We start from the raw sequence: 23,673 nt of genomic DNA, 5'->3' as shown, positions 1-23,673 counted from the left end.
TAAGAAAGCTTTCACATAAGTTTTGTCTTTTCTGGTCCAGTGGTTCTTCAGAGGAAGCCATCCTATTTTTACTATTTCTTGATTAACTCCCCTTTGAAAAGGGTGTAACCCTTCATTTGAACAATTTTAAATCCCCTTTACCCAAGGATGCTTTACAGCAAGTTCGGTTGAAATTAGCAATGTGGTAATGGAGAAAAATATAGAAAATGTTGCAAGATGAACTGACTGATGCCAGGCAAAATGTGATCAGAAAAGCTCAGACAGTTGAGCTTCCAGCTCCGGTATTAAAGCTAAAAACTGAAATCGCTATATAAGTAGAACTAGGCATCATCTATCATTTCTGCCAAAAATTAGTCATCTTGTTTTTACAAATGATTTACTGCTACAGATGTTGTACTTTGTGTGAAAAAAAAATGTTTTAATGAATCAGACACCTTAAAATATTATTACACAATTCAATTGTAAAGTGTTTGATTTGCATACTAACTTTGCATCATATCCTACATTTAATATGGGCTAAATAATTCTCTCTTCAATCCACCTTTTCAAAGTTTACACTTTATTCATATTACAATGATTAACAAAACAAGTACTACAACTTATATTGATGCTTCTTTTTAGCTCAGATACTGGTGTGGGAAAAACTGGAGTACCCAGAGGACAACCACATGCCTGAATGGATGACCACCATACCCTCTCCCATCCCATTACAACGATCAAACTAAGGTGGCAGTATTGAAAAGCGAGTGCATTAACCACTATGCTACCTGGACACCCTTTTGGTCCCTTGCTGCAACTCACTAACAATTTTGAATACTTACGATCGACATTTTGCTCCTCGACATCTTTCTTGGTCATGAGGATCTCTTTGACACTAACAAAGGCCACACCAATGTCTTCACACTCCGCATCCATGTCATCATCAGGGGGCTCACTCACCACTGTGAAACGGATTCTGTAATAATAATGATAATCTTTACTACAAAGTCTGACATAACAACATAGCTGCAATAATGTAGCCCTATCCGATTTTTTTTATTCTGGCGTTTTCGGGATAGGGCTACAATTCCATAGGATATCCATAATGGTGCAAAATAATTTTATGAATAACCGATAATAAGTTCTGTGTAATGGTCCCAAAGATTGTTTACACCAAAAGGAGTACCAACTTTGTGCTTGGGCATGTCTCATAAAGGTGAATTTCATTAAACATCATGTACAGCATGCAAAATTCTTCCGCCATGCTTATTATCGCGAGATCTCGTAGGTGGATCTACGGAAAAACCTAAACATTGACAATCTGCGTGAAAATGTAGTTATTCGAGCCACTCCTACAAAGAAAGGAAAATCATATGGTTGCAGAAAGAATTTACACTCTGCTTTTCGTTTTTTGATTTGATATTAAATCTAAACCATTTTAATACCGACGAAATAGCTTTCTCCTCTGTATTTGTCCATTGATGTAAATACTACCATATATGGCATATAAAAATAACATGACAATCGAAAGTTGAAACTTCAGGACTATACATCAAACATGGCGCACAAACATGAATCGAGAAATTGGATTACATCGATATTGCTGAAAACGGTAGAATAGATCCTCAAAAATCATAAGTTGCAGGTTGTAAATTTATATATTGATTAAGAAACATAGAATATCATTTTATTTACATAAAGAAAGTCAGCTCATCAAATGTTTAGAATGATCCAAAATGTTGCGGGAGTGATTCACTCCCGCATTTGCACCATTACGGAGATCCTAAGGAGTTGTAGCCCTCTCCCAATAAAAAAAAATTGAAGAGGGCTACATTATTGCAGCCAATAACAACAGTGAACAGGTGTTGATGCTAAGGGTGGGGTGTCATTTTGTGGGAGGAAATCTGAGTACCCAGAGGAAACCTATGTGTCCAAACGAGTGACCGCCATACCCTATCACATACAACCACTGCACATCTCAGGAATCAAACTCAAATGCCACAAAGTAGGTAGTGATAGAAAAAAAAAAAAAAAATTTATGTTATGTCTCACTGATAGATATGACAAGGTAAGCCAGTATTGTAAAATATCTGTCATTTACAGTAAAATGAATGTTTACTATCCATGGATGTTTGTTATAGTTTAATTTAACTGTGACATTTCAACACTCAATTTCCTATAATGCCTTTACATCTGAAACTGAGATTAAAACAATTCATGACATAGAATTACGGAAACAAACAGTTTCTAGGTTATTTGCATCGAAGGTCCTCCCCATACCTGCCCTGCTCTGGATCATCAGGTAACAACATGCCAGCCAGGTACTGCCTCCTCTCATAGTTCTTTTGCATGTCCACCTGGAAAGCTGCAAGTGATGATGGGGGTTAAAATAGAACTTGGTTTTACAAGAAGAGTAATGTTTTATCTGCCATCAGATCTTATGTATAGCCTTTATTTGCTATTATTGGGTAGCTAATATCATACTGTATAGCTGGTTTTTTCCCGCAGGGTGATCATTTTGGTTTATTTATTAGTGGTTTTGTATCATGCCACCAAATTCTTAATAGCTAAATTTACACCCAAATGTTTCTGCAATCATCACACATGTTTTTACAAGAAAGATAACTCTGTATAGCAGTAGGTAGTTTTTTTTTATGTCCCTTGTTTCCGACGACAATAAAATGTTTCACAGATAAGTTATAACACTACACTACAATCTTTATGTTTTGGAATTCCACGTCTGCCAAAATAAATTCAGCTAAAATTATTCGTATACCTATGAGCTAGAAAATTGCCAAATTTTACATCCACTGAAAAAACCTACCATACAGTATATTGTCTGTCTGTATGTATGTATGTCAATATGTACATGTATGTATATATATATGCATGCATTCTAAGATAATGTGGCAAGTTTCAATCTTTTTATTGGTATATTTATACCAATTTATGATATTTTATATCTGAACAAATTGAAATATACTGAACATACTTTTTGTGAAGTTGTAAGTGATTGGGTTATTAGCCTTAGGTTTTGGCAGGGAGAATGGCGTTTCCAGATCCTGGGGCTCAATTCCCAAAAAGTTGTAGGCCACAAACAACTGTCGGACATTGTCATTGTTCAGCACAGCTGCATGCTCATTCAATGAAAGGTGAGATATAGTAACTGTGACACTGTTGGCCTGTTAAAATAAAAACAAACCCTACAGGAAGTTGTATTTATCATTTCAGAAAATTTATTCACATTGCAACCAGAAATTGAAGATGTGAAAGATATATTTCACTAATACACTAAAATTTCTGATGAAGTTACTATGAATAGCATAACAATTATTGTGGAGAATCTACATGGTGATGAAAAATAGCCATAAATCATTCAATTTCCAATCAATACAAACAAAACTTTGTATGATCCAACACCATGTAGCAATCGGATCAAGCGTTCGTCCTTTTCCGTAACCGGTAAGAAGACTTAGACGTGGATCGGCACAAGCATTGCATCAAATTGATGCATTTCTTCGCTGGAATCACGCCTGTGGTTGAGGTAAAAAGGCCTGAACAAAATTCCTGCATGGATAATGTGTTATTTAGATTTCCCCCGCAGATTCAGTTTTGGTTATCATTAACATCTTATTCACTCTAATACATAAACATATTCGTGGAAATTGATAGTGGTATAATACCTTAGATATGTATATGGAGCGCCAAATTAACATAAACTCAAATAATTGAAGATATCTTCAATTATTTGAAGATATCATCAATTCATTTGATGCGCGCAACAATTGAATTAAAGATATCTTCAAATAAATAATGATATCTTCAATCCTGAATTATTGCGCACATTAATTGAATTGATGATAGCATTAATTCTTCAGCTGAACTGCTGCACGCTTTAATTGAATTAATGATCTCTTCAAATGAATTTTGATATGCACTACAATTCAATTGAAGAGAGCAATAATTGATATAATGCACGCATTAAATCAATTGATGAGAGCAATAATTGAATTGATGCGCGCATTAATTCATTTAAAAAGAGCAATAATTGATTTAATGCGCACATTAATTCAATTATTGCTCTCTTCAATTGAATTAATGATATCTTTAATTCATTTGAAGAGAGCAATAATTCTTTTAGAGAGAGCAACTATAAAATTAAAGATATCTTCAATTCAACATATCCACAATTGAATTAATGATATTTTTAATTGAATTGTTGCTCTCTTTAAAAGAATTGATGCGCGCATTAATTCCTTATACAAAAGCATTGTAAATGATTTAAAGATATCTTCAATTAAATTAAAGAGATCATCAAATTATTTACACCTAGCTCTAAATTAATTATTGTGAGCAATAATTCTACTAAATTGATGTTCTCATCAATTGAATTGAAGAGAACAATAATTGAATTAATGCACGCATCAAATCTATTATTGCTCTCATTAATTCAATTAATGCGTGCATCAATTGAATACGCCGGTTTCGAGATACACCCGAATTATTTCCCTTTGGAGAACTCTCGTATATAGTGAGGCGCGAAACAATTTGTTTACACGCGGGAGTGGGACTAATATTCATCAATGCGTAAGTGAATGTACTCAGTAAGTTTCTCATACACTGTTAGATCACCCGAATTCGACTGATACACAAACTAAGTAAGTTATAAGTATTCAGGGAGTAATTGAATACATAGAATTCTCATCATATCACGTTATTTCATTGGTCATAAGTACCATATCTAAGATATTACTTGCAAATATGACATTGTTTTTATGTTTCCACGTTAGTAAAACATTTCTTTCGATAGTATTTTGTATTTCCCACATTTACATATTAAAAGAGAAGCCGCTTTTAATACATTTCATCATCTTCCTCGCTGACTGTAGGTCCACTCTGTCCCACTTAGTCATTCAAAGTTCCACTAAATGCACCTCCTACACAGAAGAGTTCGTATCTCGAAACTGGCGTATTGAAGAGAGCAATACTTGAATTAATGTGCACATTAAATCAATTATTGCTCTCATTAATTCAATTGATGCGCGCATTAATTCAATTGATGAGAGCAATAATTGAATTGAAGCACGCATTGATTCATTTGATGAGAGCAATAATTGATTTCATGCGCGCATTAATTCAATTAAAGAGAGCAATAATTGAATTGATGATATCTTCAAATAATTGAAGATATCTTCAATTATTTGAGTTTATGTTAATTTGGCGCTCCATGTATGTATGATATCTTAAATGCATTTGAAAGCTCGCGTTTCATATTGTAATGTATGACTGTGACGTCATAGTTACATTTGTGCACACATGACAACAGACTGATGGCGTCGATCCACATATGAGGTTCATTTGCGGTTACAGAAATAGCTGAGTAACTACGATTAACCCTGTAGGTGTTTCTCAAAAATAAATTTGGTATTTTCAGCACTTTTAGGGGTGTTTTCGGTTATTCCTGATATTTTTGGTGTTTCCGCTAATTCCATGGAGCGTCGAAATTGACTAACAGCGACTGTCGCATTTTGAATTGAGATATGCGCATACCACGCCCACTCTCATAACACACTTCTTTTAAAAAGACAGTTTCAACTAAATACTCATCAAATATATCACATATCCTGTTTATCCAAATACATAATGAATTCAACTGAAATATAATTTAAACAATATATCAATATGTATATAATATGCTCAGCAGCCAAATAATGAGTGGAAATGAAATTTCTTACACAACAAAAAAATAGGAAAGGAAAAAAAACCAAATCCGTTGTGAAAAATATTTGACATCACTCTAAGATTTTGAAACCAGAACATTGTCAATTCAAGTTATCTTCATTCCTGATTATCATGTAAAACAGCATGAATAGTTTATACATGAACTACAATCTTAATAATAACCTTAAGCAATTTTCATTGCTTCGTGTAGAATTGGACAAATAAAAAATGCATTCAGACAAGACAAATTTGTTGGCAACATTTCTGTGGACAAGTGGACATTTCAGTAAATGTTGAGCCGTGGATCTAATATCTATCAGGAAGATTTTTGTCTATACATTGATAACATACCGCTTTATTTACAGCCTTGCCACGGCGTTTGGGTTTAGGATTCATGACAACAATGCCCTCACTGTCGGTTTCCATCTGGAGTTTTTCCGACTCCTCCTCTTCAGTTTCTGTAGATGGCTGGGGTAGAGGCAACGTCTCCCCACGATCTGTCACTTCCTCAGTTATCTCCTCCTCAATTTCCTCTGTAAATTCACAGCATGTTAACTGATAATGTACAACACTTGTAAATTACACAGAACTTTATAGAACATTGTAAACAATCTGAAGATGTACAGCTTTTTAAAAAAATCCTTGAAAGATGAAACATTAGTTGTCTATAACCAAAATCTAATTAAAATTAAAACGTTTGTGTAGCGAGTATGTGAGCGGATCTAACATTTAATTTTAATTAGATTGTCATAACCACTACCATTCAGATTCTCTAAAATAGGGTGTACTGTTGGAAAGATTTCTGTATGCATATAAATTTACCGTCTTCATCTCCAAACATGGTGTCAGAGGCTTTGGTGCCTGCCTGGAAAAGAACAGACTTTTTTAGTGCTCAAAAACTGTACTACTTAAGCAAGACGAAGCAAACTGAGGTCAACTGAATGAAGAGCTAATACAGCCTGTTTTGTTACCTTGGGGGTCAGAGTTTCTTCTTTCATATCTGTGAAATAAAATTAAAGCAGGATTATAATTGAGATTTACAATGATTTAATCAAAATAATGTTACGATTTGATAATACACACATGTTTATTGTAAATGCATCTTATTTTATCTTATTTAGTATATTTGTTATTTTGATAAAATGATTCCACAGATCACAATTTCAATGTGCATTTAGAAACATATCTTACAATATCCCCAGTTTCACCGTATACAAACATTTAGAAACATATCTTACAATATCCCCAGTTTCACCGTATACAAACATTTAGAAACATATCTTACAATATCCCCAGTTTCACCGTATACAAACATTTAGAAACATATCTTACAATATCCCCAGTTTCACCATATACAAACATACAGTAAATAAATAATTAATCAGTGCACCATATGATAAGCAAAAAAAGAAAGACAGAATTCCCTCCAACTCAACAAACCAACACCGAGGAAGGGGATGTGGGTGTTACATGCTGATATCCAACAAAACAGTGGACAGTTACTATGGTATTTGTCTACACAGAGAGATCTACATTACATGACATTGAGTGACAGTGATATGACCATTCTATATACAACACAAAACAATTGATACCTACCGATAACACCAGTACACACATACATTTTTCTAATGAAACTTTACAACAATACAAAGGAAATTTTACTGGTATAATATTGTTAAATATATTACACAAAAGGACATGGTTCACATAAGATGTTATTTGGCCCTGAAAAGTTTTGAAAAGTGATGGTAAAAAGATCATTAAAAATATTTAGACAGTGCATCATGATTTAAAAAACTGTGACATTGATGTAATATTCACAGTACTTTATATACTTTTCCTAGGGAATTAAATCAATACTTAATGGTTTGGGGCATATTATGCTTTGTAAAGCGGTTTATCAAAAAAATTGATCTGCTCCCAACCATTTAATATTATGTAATATGGTGAAGTATAAGCTTCTGATTCATTCTTTATAATTTGATTTTTAAAACATCTGACTTCATTTATTCATATCAACACAAAAATGTGTATCTAATGTGATGCAAAGCAATATCGTCATAGTAACATTTTGAATTTCTGTTTGATGACATCATTCTTGGCTATCATGTGATATGGAAAAGCAGCTGACCATTCTATACAATATACATTGTACTGTAAATGAATGGTTTGATGAATGTTGACCAACCTATCATATTGTGTGTTACAAAAGATATCAAATTATGCTGACATAAAGTATGTCATTACATCCATTTTGCCAAATTTTCAATTAAAATAACCAAAAATGTACGCAGCAGGGTTAAGGTGCCCCGAGTAAAGTTAAAACAAACATCATAAAATGTACCTCGGTGCACTTCATACTATATGACGTCATAATATAAAAGTACGTCACGACGTACAGGTCTATAGTTGTATCGCGGGGAAAATGTCATAATATTTTCTCGCTATTTATTGCCGTTATCTAGTGTTCAAGCTGTATGTGTTTTAATCTGTTTGTCAGATGACCCCCCCCCCCCCCAAATTTCTTCGATAATATATGTCTCATATATTTTTTTATAATATGTGCACGAAAGACTGTAAAGTAATCTTTACATCACTTTGTGACCTTGATATCGCCCCTGATGTGTATAGTCATTTGGAATAAAGAAAACCAACGCATGTACATATCGACTCGTTACAGGTGAAAGATGACGATATTTTATTTCGACCTAGGCATATTCAGAAAGGTAACTAGTTGCAGATTTAGGATTTTGATACGGAAGGTACAATATTTTGCCTCGTTTAGATACGATTTGGATGTGAATGTGGAAAATGCCCAACATTTGAGTTGAGATTATGGAAATTGCTATATTTGAGAGGATATTGTACCGATCCGTATCACTCTTTAAATTTACCATATTAATGTCGACATATCAAGCCCAAGCTGCAAATGATTCGAGTGCATTTTTCACCTGTAACGAGGTGATAAATAACTAAATAACTAAAAGTCTAGCGGATAAAAATAGCTCTACGTCACTTGTATGACGACGTAATAGGTAAGCAAAGGATTTCCCCACGTGATACGATGTTTGTTAATGTATTGACAAACAATTTTTACTAAAAATATGCGACGCTTGAAATAATTTTACTTTTATATGAATATGCTGTTATTACTTGTTATTTTACTCGGGACACCTTAACCCCGCTGTGCAAGATACTTTCTATCCGTAATTTAACTTTGATATACATACACTGTATGTTTATTGATGGAACTTATTGATACTTGCATCTTTTATTTATTTATTTTTTTAATCAATATTCAAATTCTTTATAATAAATTTTTGTTAAAATATGGCACTTTCTCATAAAACTCAAGAACTTTACAAATTTGCATGCCTTGTGCTTTCCTAAATAAATTTCACTGAAGAAATGCTTTGTGTTTATTAATAGTATGAAGTCTTCACTTTATATTTGTGCTTAAAATTAGACACAAGTGGGAATATGAATGAACTAGGAATGATCAGGGCCATTTTAAGCATAACGTGAACCTAGTTCTTCAAACTCTCAAACATTTAGAGCTAGTTGTAAATATTCTGAATACATTTGATATACTAATAGGACAAGCTATCACAGGGATCATGCAGGATTGTATGGCAATCCACAGTCCGATTTACCTAGACGAAAAGTCAACGTTTTCCTGGCTTTAGGGATGGGTTTTTGTTTACCTGTCACATGAGAGGAGCAAGAAATGAAAAATTGTTTAGGAGCGAAACTGACTATGTATCTACACATATATGATCTGAAATAAAAGGTTATTTTTAGGAATTCCTTGGTTAAACTTGTTAAAAGAAAGGTAAATTTGATCAGCTCTATGTTATAAAGCAACACCTACAAAATCTGAAACTGTTGTCAAAAGAAATTAGGTATAATACTACGGTTTCCTTTCACTGATGTTTTTTAAAATCAATTCCCATACCTAGCTTCCCTACTGAACTTTCTTACATACATTTATAAAAACTCTATGTTAACTTTTGACAACTGTTTCTTCATTGCTTCAAAATAAAGAAATGGTAAAGACTAATGATAAAGAACAAATGACTACAAATAAGGACTTGAGGTTTGGGAATTACTACATCTACCACTACACAGCCAAGCCCGCCACCAGCAGTGGGGGGAGTTAACTCTCTCACCGTCAGACTCGGGGGGAGGGGAGGGGTAAGCTAGCGCCTCCCCAACCAGTTGAGGACTGGATTGTTCACTCAATGTGTCTGATTCCTCCTCTAATTCCACCGGATGCTCATCCTGTTGCACAGCTAAAAGGCACATGCATTGTTTTCTAATGTGTCATGCCACTTCGAAGAGATATCTACCATACTGGTATGCTTTGTATGGATTAAATGTTAACAATAGGAGGTATGTCTACTGATTTCATGCACATTATAGAGATGATGATGTACCTTAGTTATAATATCCAAGCATTCAAGACACATTATACAGTGTCACCTCGGTATATCGCCACCCCTCGCATACCACCATCGAAATGTGTAGAACGATTTTTCATGCATGCTGAAAACCCATTATAACGCTAAATTCACCTATCACCATCCACCAACGGGTTTCAAGTACAAAAAGTCAAATTACCTTTATACATCCCCCTGATAACAATGCCATGCCAACAACCAGGATCCCATGCCATAATTATACATAATTTGTTTGTCTGGTGAATCATAACGAATCTAAATTTACCGCATGTCATGAAAACAGATAGGTATAGGAAATTGCAATAATAGTTTGAATATGATTCTTTAAAAATTGTCTCTGATGTTGTCCATCAGAATTACCCACACATAAACAACAGAGAATTAAAACTACATCCAGCTGCAAACAAGCAGGGATCAGAAGCCATAATTATACTTCATTTGTCTGTCTAGTGAATCATGAAAAATCTAAATTTAGCATGCATCATGGAAACAAGTAAGTATAGGTAATTGCAATAATCACTGGAATATAATAATTTAATTGCCCGTATGTAAACAACAGAAAAAAGAAACTCCTATCAGCTACTGTAAATTTTGTGCACCATGTGACAATTGTTTGTATTGATGTGTGTGACGTTATATTTCTGTGTCCCAGAAAAACATTGCAACCATTACGCGTTTGCAACCAATCAACGTATTCAGTCATCAAACCTAGCATGACACAAATGAAACAGTTGTACATATACATGTACTTATGTGTTTTACAAATACACAAGCGCAGAACATCCCACTATTTAACAAAGTTTAAGAACAAAAGCAAAACAATTTCATGCATTTACACATCTTGTCATACTGTGTGTGGATGACAATAAAAGGACAAAAATTTATTAATTGATTAACCATAGTTTTTTCAAATTGATGAACTAAAATGGTCAAACTCTTTATAATACCACCCTCGATATAACTCCAAAATTTGGCTGGGACAAAAGCTGGCAATATACCGAGGTGACACTGTACTTGTATCCATTTAAAAAATTAACCAAAGCAAATCAAAACAAAAAGCACTTTTTAATACATTGTACTCCATCCCATGTTTTGATTTGCATGTACGCATATGAATTGCAATTACTTTGTAAGAGTAATGTTAGCAATATTTTTTGTCACAAGAATTAGCTGTAGGCCTTGAAATTCAAATACATGTACCATTTAATTTTTAGTTTAATATTATAGTTGTTTGACAAAACAAAGTTCTAGCCTGTCTACACAAACAAAACCACAAATACGACCTGAACCAATCTAGCCTTGTTAAGGAAAATTAATATTGTCCCTATTACACTTAACACAATGTATTCTTCTCTTTAACATCAGCCTCTTATGAAATGTATCAGATGTTTATTATTTTTTTATTGGGTCTCTTTTCGCTTGTGATACCTACCTTCATCTGAATGGGCTCTAGGAGTGGACTTCATTGAAGATGCTGGACTTGCAGCAGGGGGAGCTGAAAATTTAACGCAAGCAATAACAGTCAATCCTGCAATCTCCAATTCAATTTGAGTACTGAGACAGGGCATGATTGATACTTGCCATTTGACATGGACTCAGTAGAAAGCATGCTGGGAAGGTTGTCGGACACCACCTGTGACACTGCTTCATGGACTAGAGATTCGGATGGCTGAATTATAGATTCCTCTTGGACATCCAACTTCTTCTTCGCTGGAGTCTTGCGTAAGTACATAGAGAATTGAAACAAATTATCACTTTGGTACTTCCAACAAATTCAATATAAAAATACTATAAAGGAGGTACACTACATAGACAAAATGGCTGACTTCCTTTTAAAACATGAATCAAAATATAAATATCAGCAATATTTGTATATTCCTTTGAACTTTGATTGCCTATCTGGGTAGCTCAGTTGGTTAACGTGTCAACTGCTGATCATGGGTTTGAGTCAAGCTGGGGTTTTAAATCTTTTCACATTACTTTCTACTAAAGCTGCATTTTTTGACTATTAATAAAGTAAGTTTCAAATTATCCTCTACTATTCATCCATATCAGATTTCTCTGGTGTGTTCCTCCTTAACATTGCTAGAATAAACTTTCTCTGAACAAACTGCTGCCAGTCTCCTATAGGTACCTTTGGTGTAGTGTCTACATCCATGAACTTAACGAATCCCTCCATTGTACTGTCTGTAAGTTGAGACTTAGGCATGGGGGTGGAGGTGGCTGAGGGTCCTGGAAACTTGGCTGCCATTCTGGTTTTGGTGGGGGCAGGGGTCACTGGGAGGGTTTCGTTTAATGTGGTGGGCTCTTCTGGCTTGACATCTTGTGTTGGTGGCTGTTTAAAACAAGAATTCAAACTAAATGAACATACAATTATAACAATAATGATTTTATTTGTAACTAAAACGTATCCATTTAAAAAGACATGAGTGTCCCATCATGCTTGTTCAGAAACAAGCTCAACAAAATATCAATTAAAATGAGGTAGGGGTGTACAGACAAATCAATACAACTTTAATAGCAATATCTGATACATGTGTCCCAATACAGAGGTGGGTTTGATATAAGCTATTGAGTCAGGATTGATATACATCAAATGTAGTGTATGTGTACTTATTTAAGAGGAAATCAAATTTCAGCAGCTTTGGAAGTGAGGCAAGAGTGCTAATTATGTTCCCCAAATGAAGTTTGGGAACATATTTTGTTTTTACTCCATTTCTTCTTAATATTATCATTATTTTACTCAGATACTTTTTTTTGGTCCAGGACTGTTCTCAGAAACAACTCAAGGGATCAATATGAAACCATTTGTAGATGTGCAGAACATATGTCATTTTCTCTGAAAATGTGTGCACATGCATTGCATTTTTTTGTTCACTAACTTCATAATCAGTCTCACTTTTTTGGTTTTTCAATGAAATCATTTTAGATTGATATTGTAGAAATATATTGAGACCCTTAACCAATTGTCATGGTCAAAATTACCAATCTGCACGCGCATACACATGTGCTTCATTTTGACTGGATATAACAAACACATCTGTAACTCTTTTATGAATAAAGCGAGCAAGATGATATTCACAGCATACGTAGATAATATACATTATATACCTATGAATTGGTGTAATAAAAAATGCCAACACATACACGCCTCATCTTTTAAAGGTTCAATTTTATAATTTTATTTTTCATCAAAATCTTTTGAAGTTGATGTTTTGGGTGTATCTTGGTACTCCTACCTATTTGCTATGGTCAAAATTACTGGCCAGCACGTGAATACACATGTGCTGAATTCTGATTGAACAGTTTTAGAATCACCATAATTCTCCTATACATGTATATGATGCAAACATTATGGAATTCAAACTGTAGAGATATGATACAAATGCGTATTGAATAACATCAACAAAAGTTCTGTCATACTCACATGCATGTGTATGCATGTGCTTTGCTTTCCTTTCATTTTTGGTACTGAAATGGCCATAACTCTCTGATTTAAGACTAAAATAAATGAATTTTAGCTGTAGGTTTACAATACCAATGCATAATGAATGGTGTGAAACAAAGATGCTAAATCAAATTTGTGAGTGCGTGAATGAATGTGCATTGTAATTTTTAACTTAATTCTTCCATTGGGTATTGATCTTTAACATTTTGAGATTTCAATGAAATGTTTTCAAATTTATGTGGCAGATATATTTTTGGACTCTCTACATAGTAACATCATCATTATCATTTACATGTACTTACTCAAGCAAACACTCATCTTTAATCTTGATTGGCTAATATTTAAATAACTGGTACATCTCTTGTGAACGAGAAAAATCAAATGATATTGACATCATAGGTAAATACTACAACAACTTACAATGTAATATGATTAGTTGTGCTGAAGCACAATGACATCCCTTTTTAAATGGGAGATTTTAGTGGAACATTCGTAACAGTCCTCGTTACAATTAGAACTAGTTTCTAGTTGTGCTAAAATATGAAATTCTCTATTTATCCATTATCATGCATGACGAAGGGCTAAATCATTATTACACCAAAAAGTGCATCAAATTCAATCATGCCAAATTTTCATATGCTAAAAAAAGTATACATACAGTAATTGTCAATAAAAATGCAATGAATTCAAATTATGTCTTCTAGGAAAAGCAAAGTGTGGAGAAATGACAGGCAAAAACATGGTAAAAATGTCAGCTCTGCACAGTGTTAGTTGGAACTTCTGAGTGAACAACTCATTCTTTTTAACCATCACCTCAAAATAAGACTAACAGATAAAAATTTTCATAACATTTTCACTAGTCCGAAAGTTACCATATAAGCAGGAGACAGAATGCCTTGTACTGGTAAACGATTGAGATGACATCAAAAGTCACGAAAAAAAACGAGAGCTCCACAAGGTGGTGCATATCCCCTTGCAATGAGTGTCCACAAGCTTTTTCTGTGAAGTCCCAAAGTGACTTTGACATTTTTATGCCAAAATCAGTAGGTTTTTCCCTGTATTAAAATCAATGGAATAAAAAAGTTTGGCCTGTGGGGTGTCTACGAGCTCAGCGTTACACACACGCTCAAATACTCACCCACGTACAAACAGGCCTGTTAATATATGCCCTCTCTCAATGAATTGTGAGGGGATAACATTTACATGGTTAATTTGGTACTTTAATTTGTGTTATGTAATTAATATTCTCATTAAATGAACAGCTGCTCATAAAATTTCACATCTCTCAGATAACCGTTTTCTTGTGAATTTCATTTTTGCCAAAATAAACAGTAAAACAAAAATATAGGTGAGTAAAATAAATCTAATATGTCACTAATGCAAATTGTTGTATCATATTGTATCAGAAAAATCTGGTCAAGGTCATATAAAAGGTCAAGATAAAATGATCTGGCACAGTTGTCATGCTTTCATCAAGTTATCGGGTATCAGGTTATGCAAATTTTTTTGGCAATGATTGCTACCTTCATCACTTGATGAAACAACAAAGAAAGACATTTTATTGCTAAAGTGAAGAAAGGGTTTGTGGGCCAGGTTCAGTGAATGCAGTGTGTTGAAAGCCTTACTAGATCAGTGAAGAATGTTGCTGCCCTTACCGGTTCAGTCAGTGGCATGCCTTTGGGAGGTACGTAAGTAAACTGCCACCTCAGCTCCAACTCTATAGTTCCAGAAATGCGTCCATTTGCAGCCTTCAGCTCAAATAATCCTTTGATTGCTTTATTGTGGGCCAGTGGAATCAAAGGGACATCTGCAATACCAATGTAAGAGGCCTGCTCTGGGTCTACGTCATCAAACACGAAGACTCTCAATGGCTGAAAAAATAAAGCATCTGGTTCATATTAAACTTCTAGAATTACCATTTATAATCATAAATAATCTACAACAAAGTAATCTAATAAAAATTAGGAAGTATGTAAAACAATTATTTGTATATTTTGTGATAATGGTCCTCTTTTTAAAGATTGGTTTTTGTAATGCAGCGATGAACAACTGTAGTGTTTAATACAATTTATTTTTTACTTTAAGATTCCAAATTAATCCCTCGCTTATAAATCTTATGGACAGTCATTGGCAATACTGATCATTGCACTGCTAATAAAATACCAATCAGTATTTCAAAAACAACATTACTGTAGTTTTCAGGAACTGATCCAGGTCAGCTGTCATCGGAACTGGGAAAGTTTTATGGTCATTGAACTCCGGATTATTGGAATTTCTGATTATTGTAGTGTCGTGGTCTCTGTTGTCATAGAACTGATACACACAGTATGGGGAGGGCTGTACATCTACAAAACAGATATAACACTCCACAACACAGGACTATAGATAGAAAGCTACCAAAGCTTTGGTATATATGTATATATTGTATACCTATTCACATTACCATCAGTTCCAACAATTGCCACCTCTTTTATCAATTTCCTAACCACCTACAGGATTGCTGGCTCATTGTTTAGTATTTAAACAGAGAGCATCTAAACACATCACATATAGTGATAAACTCACTGGGCCGCCTCGATTTCAGACCCGAGCAATGGACAATCTTAATGTGGAGTTCATTGATGTTGTCCTTAGGCCTCATAGCTGCATTTTCATCCAGAGCTTGGAGGGCTTCCGTGGCTGCCTTCTGATTGGACATCACATACCCTAAAGCCTTTGTACGTTCCTGTTAATGACATCATGATGTATATTGTTACTTACAACAAGATACTGAAGGACAAGGTACTAGTATTTAATAAATATGCAATATACATCAGAAAACCTAAAGCAATTCGCTGAAGAAATATTGTGCCTACTTGTTTTAATCATCATGCAAATCTTTTAAACAAAATTTACATGAACTATAGAAGTAGCATTTTTTTAATATATGAAGCTTTAGGTTTATTTCAAACTGAATCTACTAATATTTACTTTTATTATGCTATTCAACAGGTTGTATTTTATAACAACTTAAATCAAAATTTCGCAGAAGTTTCACTTTGGTACATTAAACTGGAGAAAATCACTACATTTTTGTCTCCTTAAAATTTCCACTCCTCCATATTTATCATGATTATTTTTATGACAGCATGCAAGACATCGGGTGAGTGTCAGATATGTGCATATCTAACCTTGTAAAGTCTCAGGGCCTGCTCCATCGGGACTCGCAGTCTGATCCAGTATTCAACTACACCAAAACCCATCCCAGCTCCTTCCCCATCCAGCCCTGTCAAACAAAGTCACCAACAGGGGCTTCAATTTCATTTTCAAAGGCTGTCATTTTGTAAATTTTGTGATTAGAAAATGGCAAAACCAATCAGCAATGAGGTATTTTAATCACCTGTAAGAGAAGCAGAGCCATGGATTCTGCCATGAGGTTTGTCAAATATGTCCTTGAAAACCAGCTGACAAGCTCCAATGGTGTTAAAGTCCTGTCCTAATGACTGGTGAAGTTCTAAAGTACAACTTTCCTGAAAACAAGGGATTGATTAAATAAGTCAAAAGATTTATTTACATATACTTAATATATTAAAGGTAAATCATATGTTACAGTACATGACTGACATATGCTTAACATCTATCAATTAAGTTGGAAGCCTGAAACGAGCTTACCCTCTGAAGGTAATGAAGAAAGAAGTCATCCACTTTGACTACGTATTGAGAGGTAAAGTCATACTCTGGCCGAGGACCTTTCAGCACAGGAGTGGACTGAATCTCAAATTCAAAGAACTCCCAGGTACAGAATACCAAAGCCTCCTCATCCCCCAGAAGCTTAATGGCTTCAGGAGACAGGCTGACCTACAAATGAAATAACAAATGAAAATAATAGGAAGCTTAATGGCTTTACAAAGATAGTCTGAACGACAAAACTAGAAAACTGACATAGTCAGCAAGGGCCCCGCTGAGGGTTATTTGAGGAAAGTGACATCGGTATTTGATATAGCAATGTTTGGGGCTGGTATATATATTAGAATTAATAATATTCAAAGATATATTGGAATGCAAATTTGTGAAAAAGGAATCATGAAGCATATTTATGATAGACTGATGCAAATGTAAATTAACACTTCTGTTTAGCACACACTCATCCACTCAAACACAACAGAGTGCAACTAAATCCCATTGTAAGGGGATTCATATTGGATAACTGGTACAAAATGTGGCAAATAATATCCGAAAAAGATTATGAATTTGACATATTGATGGCTAGGAAAAGAAAATTCTGACATCGGGGGTCTAAGCATTTTCAAACACATTTGATAGAAGTGTTCTACATTTTTTAAAAATAGAAATCTATAGAATGTCTTTACATACATTGGTGAGACAGTTTCCATTATTCCTAGCAGAGACATACCATGTATGCACTAAAAAAAATTCATAACCAAATATCAAAATACTCATGCAGAAAATGTGGACCTTGCCGTCAACATGCGCAATGAAACACGTCATTTCGAGATTTTAACCGACGAAAGTTCGGTAACAGTAATGAATAAGGTACACTCATTTTGTATCTATTTTGTGACTTTCTTTATTAAAAGGAACATTTCTCTAAGGTGTAACTTGCAATTAGTACATAACTCAATGAAGCAGTTTCACTTTGCAACCGGATATCACAAATTCAATTTCATATTCCAATCCCGATCGAGAGTTGTTGACTGGGAATGACATGTTAATTCAATAAACATGTATATCAAGCATTTTTTATACTACATAAAAAAACCAAAAATACACATACATAATGTTGTGTTGTAGAATTTTTTTGGTAAATTTTCTATATCAACACGCCGTAATTCAAATTGAATTATCTCCCTTAGATAGTGGTAAATAGATAGTCGTAATAAGAAAGATGATGACAAGCAAACAGACCGACAAAGTGACATGATCCCAAAATCTATAGGTGTCTTCCGCTCATTGTAAAGTATTTCTGTACAAAATTTGAAAACTGTACAATGAAAACTGTTTGAGTTATTGTGTCACAAAGAAAGTGTTCATAATAACAAAGATCATGCCATACAGACAGAGAGACAAAGTGAAATGACCCCAAAATCTATAGGCTTCTTCATCTTATTGTAAAGTATTTCTGTACAAAATTTGAAAACTGTACAATGAAAACTGTTTGAGTTATCGTGTCATAAAGAAAGAGTTCATAATAATAAAGATGACGACATAAAGACAGATAGACAAAGTGACAAGACACCAAAATCTGTAGGCGTCTTCCTCTTACTGTAAATTATTTCTGTACAAAATTTGAAAACTGTACAATAAAAACTTTTTGAGTTATCATGTCACAAAGAAAGTGTTGACGGACAGACGGTAAATAAGACGGACGGACAATGTGATTACTATAGAGCTTCCTGCATTTCATGCGGGGTCCTAATAAATATTCAGCAAGTAGCTTTATTAAATACAAAAAGCAGATTGAACCTTCATGGTCTGATGGACTGACCTAAAATTATAAAATCTGGGAAGCCTGAGGGCCACAAAGCTCACTTAGTCACATCAGAATTTCTCAGCTACTTTTCTCAAAATTGAATTTGAAATGAAATCTAGCTGAATTTGATGAATTGCACATGTAAAAGTTGATAACTACTCCAATATTTGTAAAAAGAAGAGTCAACAAATACTTCATTAACTGCCACAGAAAGAGTCTTCTACTACTGTACTTCATTAGCTGTAGAGAAAGGAGTCCATAACTACTTCATTAACATAAAGGGATGAGTCCATAACTACTCCATTAACATAAAGGGAGGAGTCCATAACTACTCCATTAACATAAAGGGAGGAGTCCATAACTACTCCATTAACATAAGGGGAGGAGTCCATAATTACTCCATTAACATATAGGGAGGAGTCCATAACTGCTTCATTAACATAAAGGGAGGAGTCCATAACTACTCCATTAACATAAGGGGAGGAGTCCATAATTACTTTATCTACTAATTCATGTCTGAATTTCTTGATACATGATAATTCTGACAGGAATCATACACTGCTACGTCTTTTAAACACAACTTTTTCAAGAGATGAATTGAACTGACCTTTTGTACATGAATTTCAAACAAGTTCTGTCCTCTTTCAAGATGAATAGTCTCATCAAAATCGATAGTGTCCTCAATCTGAAAAATAAGGAAAATAGTATGACACAGTCACTACATCCTGCTACCAAACCCAAGGATGTATCATACTTGCCCACACCAAGATCACGTACCGAATCAGTAGGAGGCGGCACTTTGTATTGTTTTGTTCCATAAGCAACATCTCTAAGCTGTGCTTCTAATTTCTGAAAAATGAATGAAGTCTTTTAAATAATAAAGACAATAATTACTGTAATAATTTTGGCCCCACTTTGAAAACAAAACCCCTAACCCTGGGATCATGAAATTTACAATTTTGGTAAAGTGCTACCTGCTCCTTCTAAATAACCAACCAGCTTCAATTCAGTATCAATAGAATTAAAGATGTTATCTAAATGTTTTACACATAAACAATATATGCCTAGTTTGGCCCTGCCCTTGAGTCAGAACCTCTACCCTAGGGATCACAAAATTGATCATTTAGGTAGAGACCTTCCCGCTCTACATGACTGCATTTAGTTTTTCTAGTTGTTCGGTTGTACAGAAGATTTTTGAAAATTGGGGGGTTTTTGGCAATTTTTACCCAACTTCTAAGGCCCCAAGAGGTGCAGGAGTTCTGAAATTAAAAATTTATGTACCCTTGTCCCAAAGATGCTTGGAACCAAATTTGAAAAGAATTCGAAGGGTGGTTATCAAGAAGTTAGAAACTGTAACTATTAACATCACTAAGACCATTATGGCCCCAACCTACTACCAAAACCCATATCCCTAGGATCATGAAATTTACAATTCTGGTAAAGGGCTACCTCCTCCTTCAAAATAACCATTTAGTTTCAATAGAATTAAAGAAGATTTAACTAGAGATTGTTTTTATGAAAAACAAATGTCTCCCAGCTCCCCAAATTAGAAGTGCACCAAACCCCCTGCCCTTAATGTACTGCATGGTATGAAGGAGAGAGCATGGGCAGGAACATAGCCATTATGAACTCTGATAAGCCATATAGGAGATGTGTTCACAAACTATTTTACACCCTCCACCCCTCTTAGATCCACTATAACTTTTAATAAGGATAACGATTGGATCCTTTTGTCCATACAATATGCACATCTGCAAATGGCATTGAAGTATTGTACAAATTCCCAAGTCTATCAGATAAGCCATATAGGAGAAGTGTTCAAAAGCTATTTTAACATCCTCCAACCCTCTTAAGATCCACTATGACTTTTAAGAAAACAATTGGATCCTCCTGTCCCGACAATATACACATCTATAAATGCCAATGAAGCATTGTACAAAGTTTCAAGTCTATCTGATAAGCCATATAGGAGGAATTTATTGCCGGACAGACAGATGGATGCACAGAAATTACAAAAACAATATGTCTCCCCCCTGGAAGAGGGGAGACATAAATATTTTACAAGGCCACCCTGATGTATCACAAAGCAACTGATGTGTCACAAGACTGACCTGATGTGTTACAAGACTGACCTGATGTGTCACAAGACTGACCTGATGTGTCACAAGACTGACCTGATGTGTCACAAGGTTGACCTGATGTGTCACAAGACTGACCTGATGTGTCACAAGGTTGACCTGATGTGTCACAAGACTGACTTGATGTGTTACAAGACTGACCTGATGTGTTACAAGGCACCCTGACATACTACAAGGCTGACCTGATGTACTAGGCCATCTCTGAAGACCACCCTGATACACAATAAGACCAAATGATGTATCACAAAGCCATTCTGATGCATTGTCCCATCACCCTGATGTCCAACAAACAACCAAACTATATTGCAAACCTTTATTCTGGCTGCCCTGATGTCCAACAAACAACCAAACTATATTGCAAACCTTTATTCTGGCTGCCCTGATGTCCAACAAACAACCAAACTATATTGCAAACCTTTATTCTGGCTGCCCTGATGTCCAACAAACAAACTATATTGCAAACCTTTATTCTGGCTGCCCTGATGTCCAACAAACAACCAAACTATATTGCAAACCTTTATTCTGGCTGCCCTGATGTCCAACAAACAAACTATATTGCAAACCTTTATTCTGGCTGCCCTGATGTCCAACAAACAACCAAACTATATTGCAAACCTTTATTCTGGCTGCCCTGATGTCCAACAAACAAACTATATTGCAAACCTTTATTCTGGCTGCCCTGATGTCCAACAAACGAGCATACTCATCCAGTTTTGTTTCGTACTCCTTCTTAATCTCATCAATCTTGGACTGGGAGATATCAACCTAAACACAAATCAAATATAATCAACATGTGGCTAACATTATGAAGGTGAAAAGCATCAGAATAGTAACATATAGTAACAGTTTTATTGACCTCCTGCTGGTAGTCTTTGTTGATCTTGTGTTGTATCACCAGCATGTTACGAGTCTTCTCCAATTCATGGATACACTCTGCATACTCTGCTTGTACCTCCAGTAATTTTCTATGTTCATCTGTTAATGCATACATAAATATAAAGAATAAGCATCATAAAAATCCAAAGCCTTGATCGATTTTCCTGATTATTTTTATGTTTAATTACACCGACTGACCTTTGGACATTTCTCTGTCCACTCTTTGCAAGAAATCTGGGTCTGGCACAGACTGCTGCTTTTTCTGTTTGACCAAAACCAAGGCCTCCTCAATCTCGGAGAAATCAATAGCACTCTCCTGGAAATTTATCAGGTCATTCAACAGCACACAGAATCTCTTACAGGTGTCAATGCAATCAGAAAACACATTTATATGATCATACCTTAGTGAAGAACTTCATCTTTTCCTTAAGATCATCATACTCCTCTTTAAGTTGATAATGCTCCAACTGCATTTCCCTGAATTGTGCCTGCAGCTGTTCATGGGTCTCTGTAAACAAATATCTCCAAATTTTGTATCTGTGTGAAATGTCTTATGCTAACAAGGTTTATGGGTTTTCAAATTTCTTCAGAAAATGAATACCAATGCAATATGTTCCGAAACAAAGTAATTTGTTTGGCCTCAGACTAAAAAACACTCCGACATTGAATAAAATGCATCACATGATTGCCATATAAATTTCGATGAGTAGCAAAATAATGATGACAACATGGCATCTGGATCAGGTTTTTTTTATGTTTACACAAATGCTTCACCATACTTATGATTTTCTAGGTTTGAAATATATTTAGAGAGATTCCCCTTTTTCCCATTTATAACAACAATGGCGACCAGTCTGAGCAGATTCGCTCAGACAACAAACAAAGAGTAAGATTTAAAACGAATTAAAACTAAGTGTAGAAAAAACTCTGAAAGGAAGCAAGAAAGCAGCAAGAGCTTTCAAAGAATATGTACAAGAAAAGTGTATCTCAACTGATTTTGAAAGTCTTGACGATGATAAACTTGATAAATGTCTGGTCATTTCTACAAGTTGACGGTAGTTGATACAAAGCAAACTCACTTTAAAGCATCCACCATGGCATTAACTACATGTATGTATCTTTCTGGTCCTTGACAAACAAAACTCCGTAATAATCTACACATGTTCCTAATAATGTAAAACCTATGTGATACGTCCCCCGACAAAGTAACATTCTAGATAATGTAATAGCTTGCAGGTTCACGAATGCCTGTAAACAAATATTCCTGTTTAATGTAATATTTACATTCATCAATCGTCTGTTTATCAAGCATTTGCTAGTTCAATATTCATATATCCTTATAAAGGAGCTCATGTTTAGCTATTTTTTTATTGTATGTTATTTTATTCAACATGACATAAGGAATATCTAGGTTGTTTGTACAAGTATTAATGAGGATAATATTGTCAAAGCCAATTATACAGAAATGGCCTCATATTTCCATTATTCATTTAACCTCATAATGCAAGCAACCTTGAAATTTATTCCTTAAAGGGGCATGGACATGATTTGAATTGTAAATTCTCAAATCCTATTTTC

At 34.7% G+C, this 23,673-nt stretch overlaps 1 protein-coding gene across 3 annotated transcripts in view; it reads right to left on the bottom strand.

Moving 5' to 3' along the window:
* Positions 1 to 23,673, bottom strand: part of LOC125651948 (protein fantom-like) — a 35,302-nt gene that overhangs the window by 2,089 nt on the left and 9,540 nt on the right. The window contains exons 14-35 of one of the 3 annotated variants that reach the window (XM_048880800.2): positions 22,497 to 22,603; positions 22,294 to 22,411; positions 22,076 to 22,194; positions 21,883 to 21,984; positions 19,859 to 19,930; positions 19,689 to 19,766; positions 17,263 to 17,448; positions 16,991 to 17,120; positions 16,782 to 16,876; positions 16,177 to 16,336; positions 15,802 to 15,956; positions 15,267 to 15,482; positions 12,298 to 12,498; positions 11,745 to 11,880; positions 11,596 to 11,658; positions 9,873 to 9,995; positions 6,672 to 6,700; positions 6,523 to 6,565; positions 6,052 to 6,233; positions 2,972 to 3,161; positions 2,260 to 2,344; positions 822 to 955 (exon numbers count right to left, since the gene is read on the bottom strand). In XM_048880800.2, coding sequence (XP_048736757.2) covers positions 822 to 955; positions 2,260 to 2,344; positions 2,972 to 3,161; positions 6,052 to 6,233; positions 6,523 to 6,565; positions 6,672 to 6,700; positions 9,873 to 9,995; positions 11,596 to 11,658; positions 11,745 to 11,880; positions 12,298 to 12,498; positions 15,267 to 15,482; positions 15,802 to 15,956; positions 16,177 to 16,336; positions 16,782 to 16,876; positions 16,991 to 17,120; positions 17,263 to 17,448; positions 19,689 to 19,766; positions 19,859 to 19,930; positions 21,883 to 21,984; positions 22,076 to 22,194; positions 22,294 to 22,411; positions 22,497 to 22,603 — 2,724 coding nt within the window. Of the gene's footprint in view, positions 1 to 821; positions 956 to 2,259; positions 2,345 to 2,971; positions 3,162 to 6,051; positions 6,234 to 6,522; positions 6,566 to 6,671; positions 6,701 to 9,356; positions 9,408 to 9,872; positions 9,996 to 11,595; positions 11,659 to 11,744; positions 11,881 to 12,297; positions 12,499 to 15,266; positions 15,483 to 15,801; positions 15,957 to 16,176; positions 16,337 to 16,781; positions 16,877 to 16,990; positions 17,121 to 17,262; positions 17,449 to 19,688; positions 19,767 to 19,858; positions 19,931 to 21,882; positions 21,985 to 22,075; positions 22,195 to 22,293; positions 22,412 to 22,496; positions 22,604 to 23,673 lie in introns of all 3 variants that reach the window. The other 2 variants (XM_048880806.2, XM_048880815.2) reach the window with 2 other exon arrangements.

This window comes from Ostrea edulis, chromosome 1 (genome assembly GCF_947568905.1).
Source record: "Ostrea edulis chromosome 1, xbOstEdul1.1, whole genome shotgun sequence".
Lineage (NCBI taxonomy): Eukaryota > Metazoa > Mollusca > Bivalvia > Ostreida > Ostreidae > Ostrea > Ostrea edulis.
This window is presented reverse-complemented; position numbering and strand designations above follow the sequence as displayed.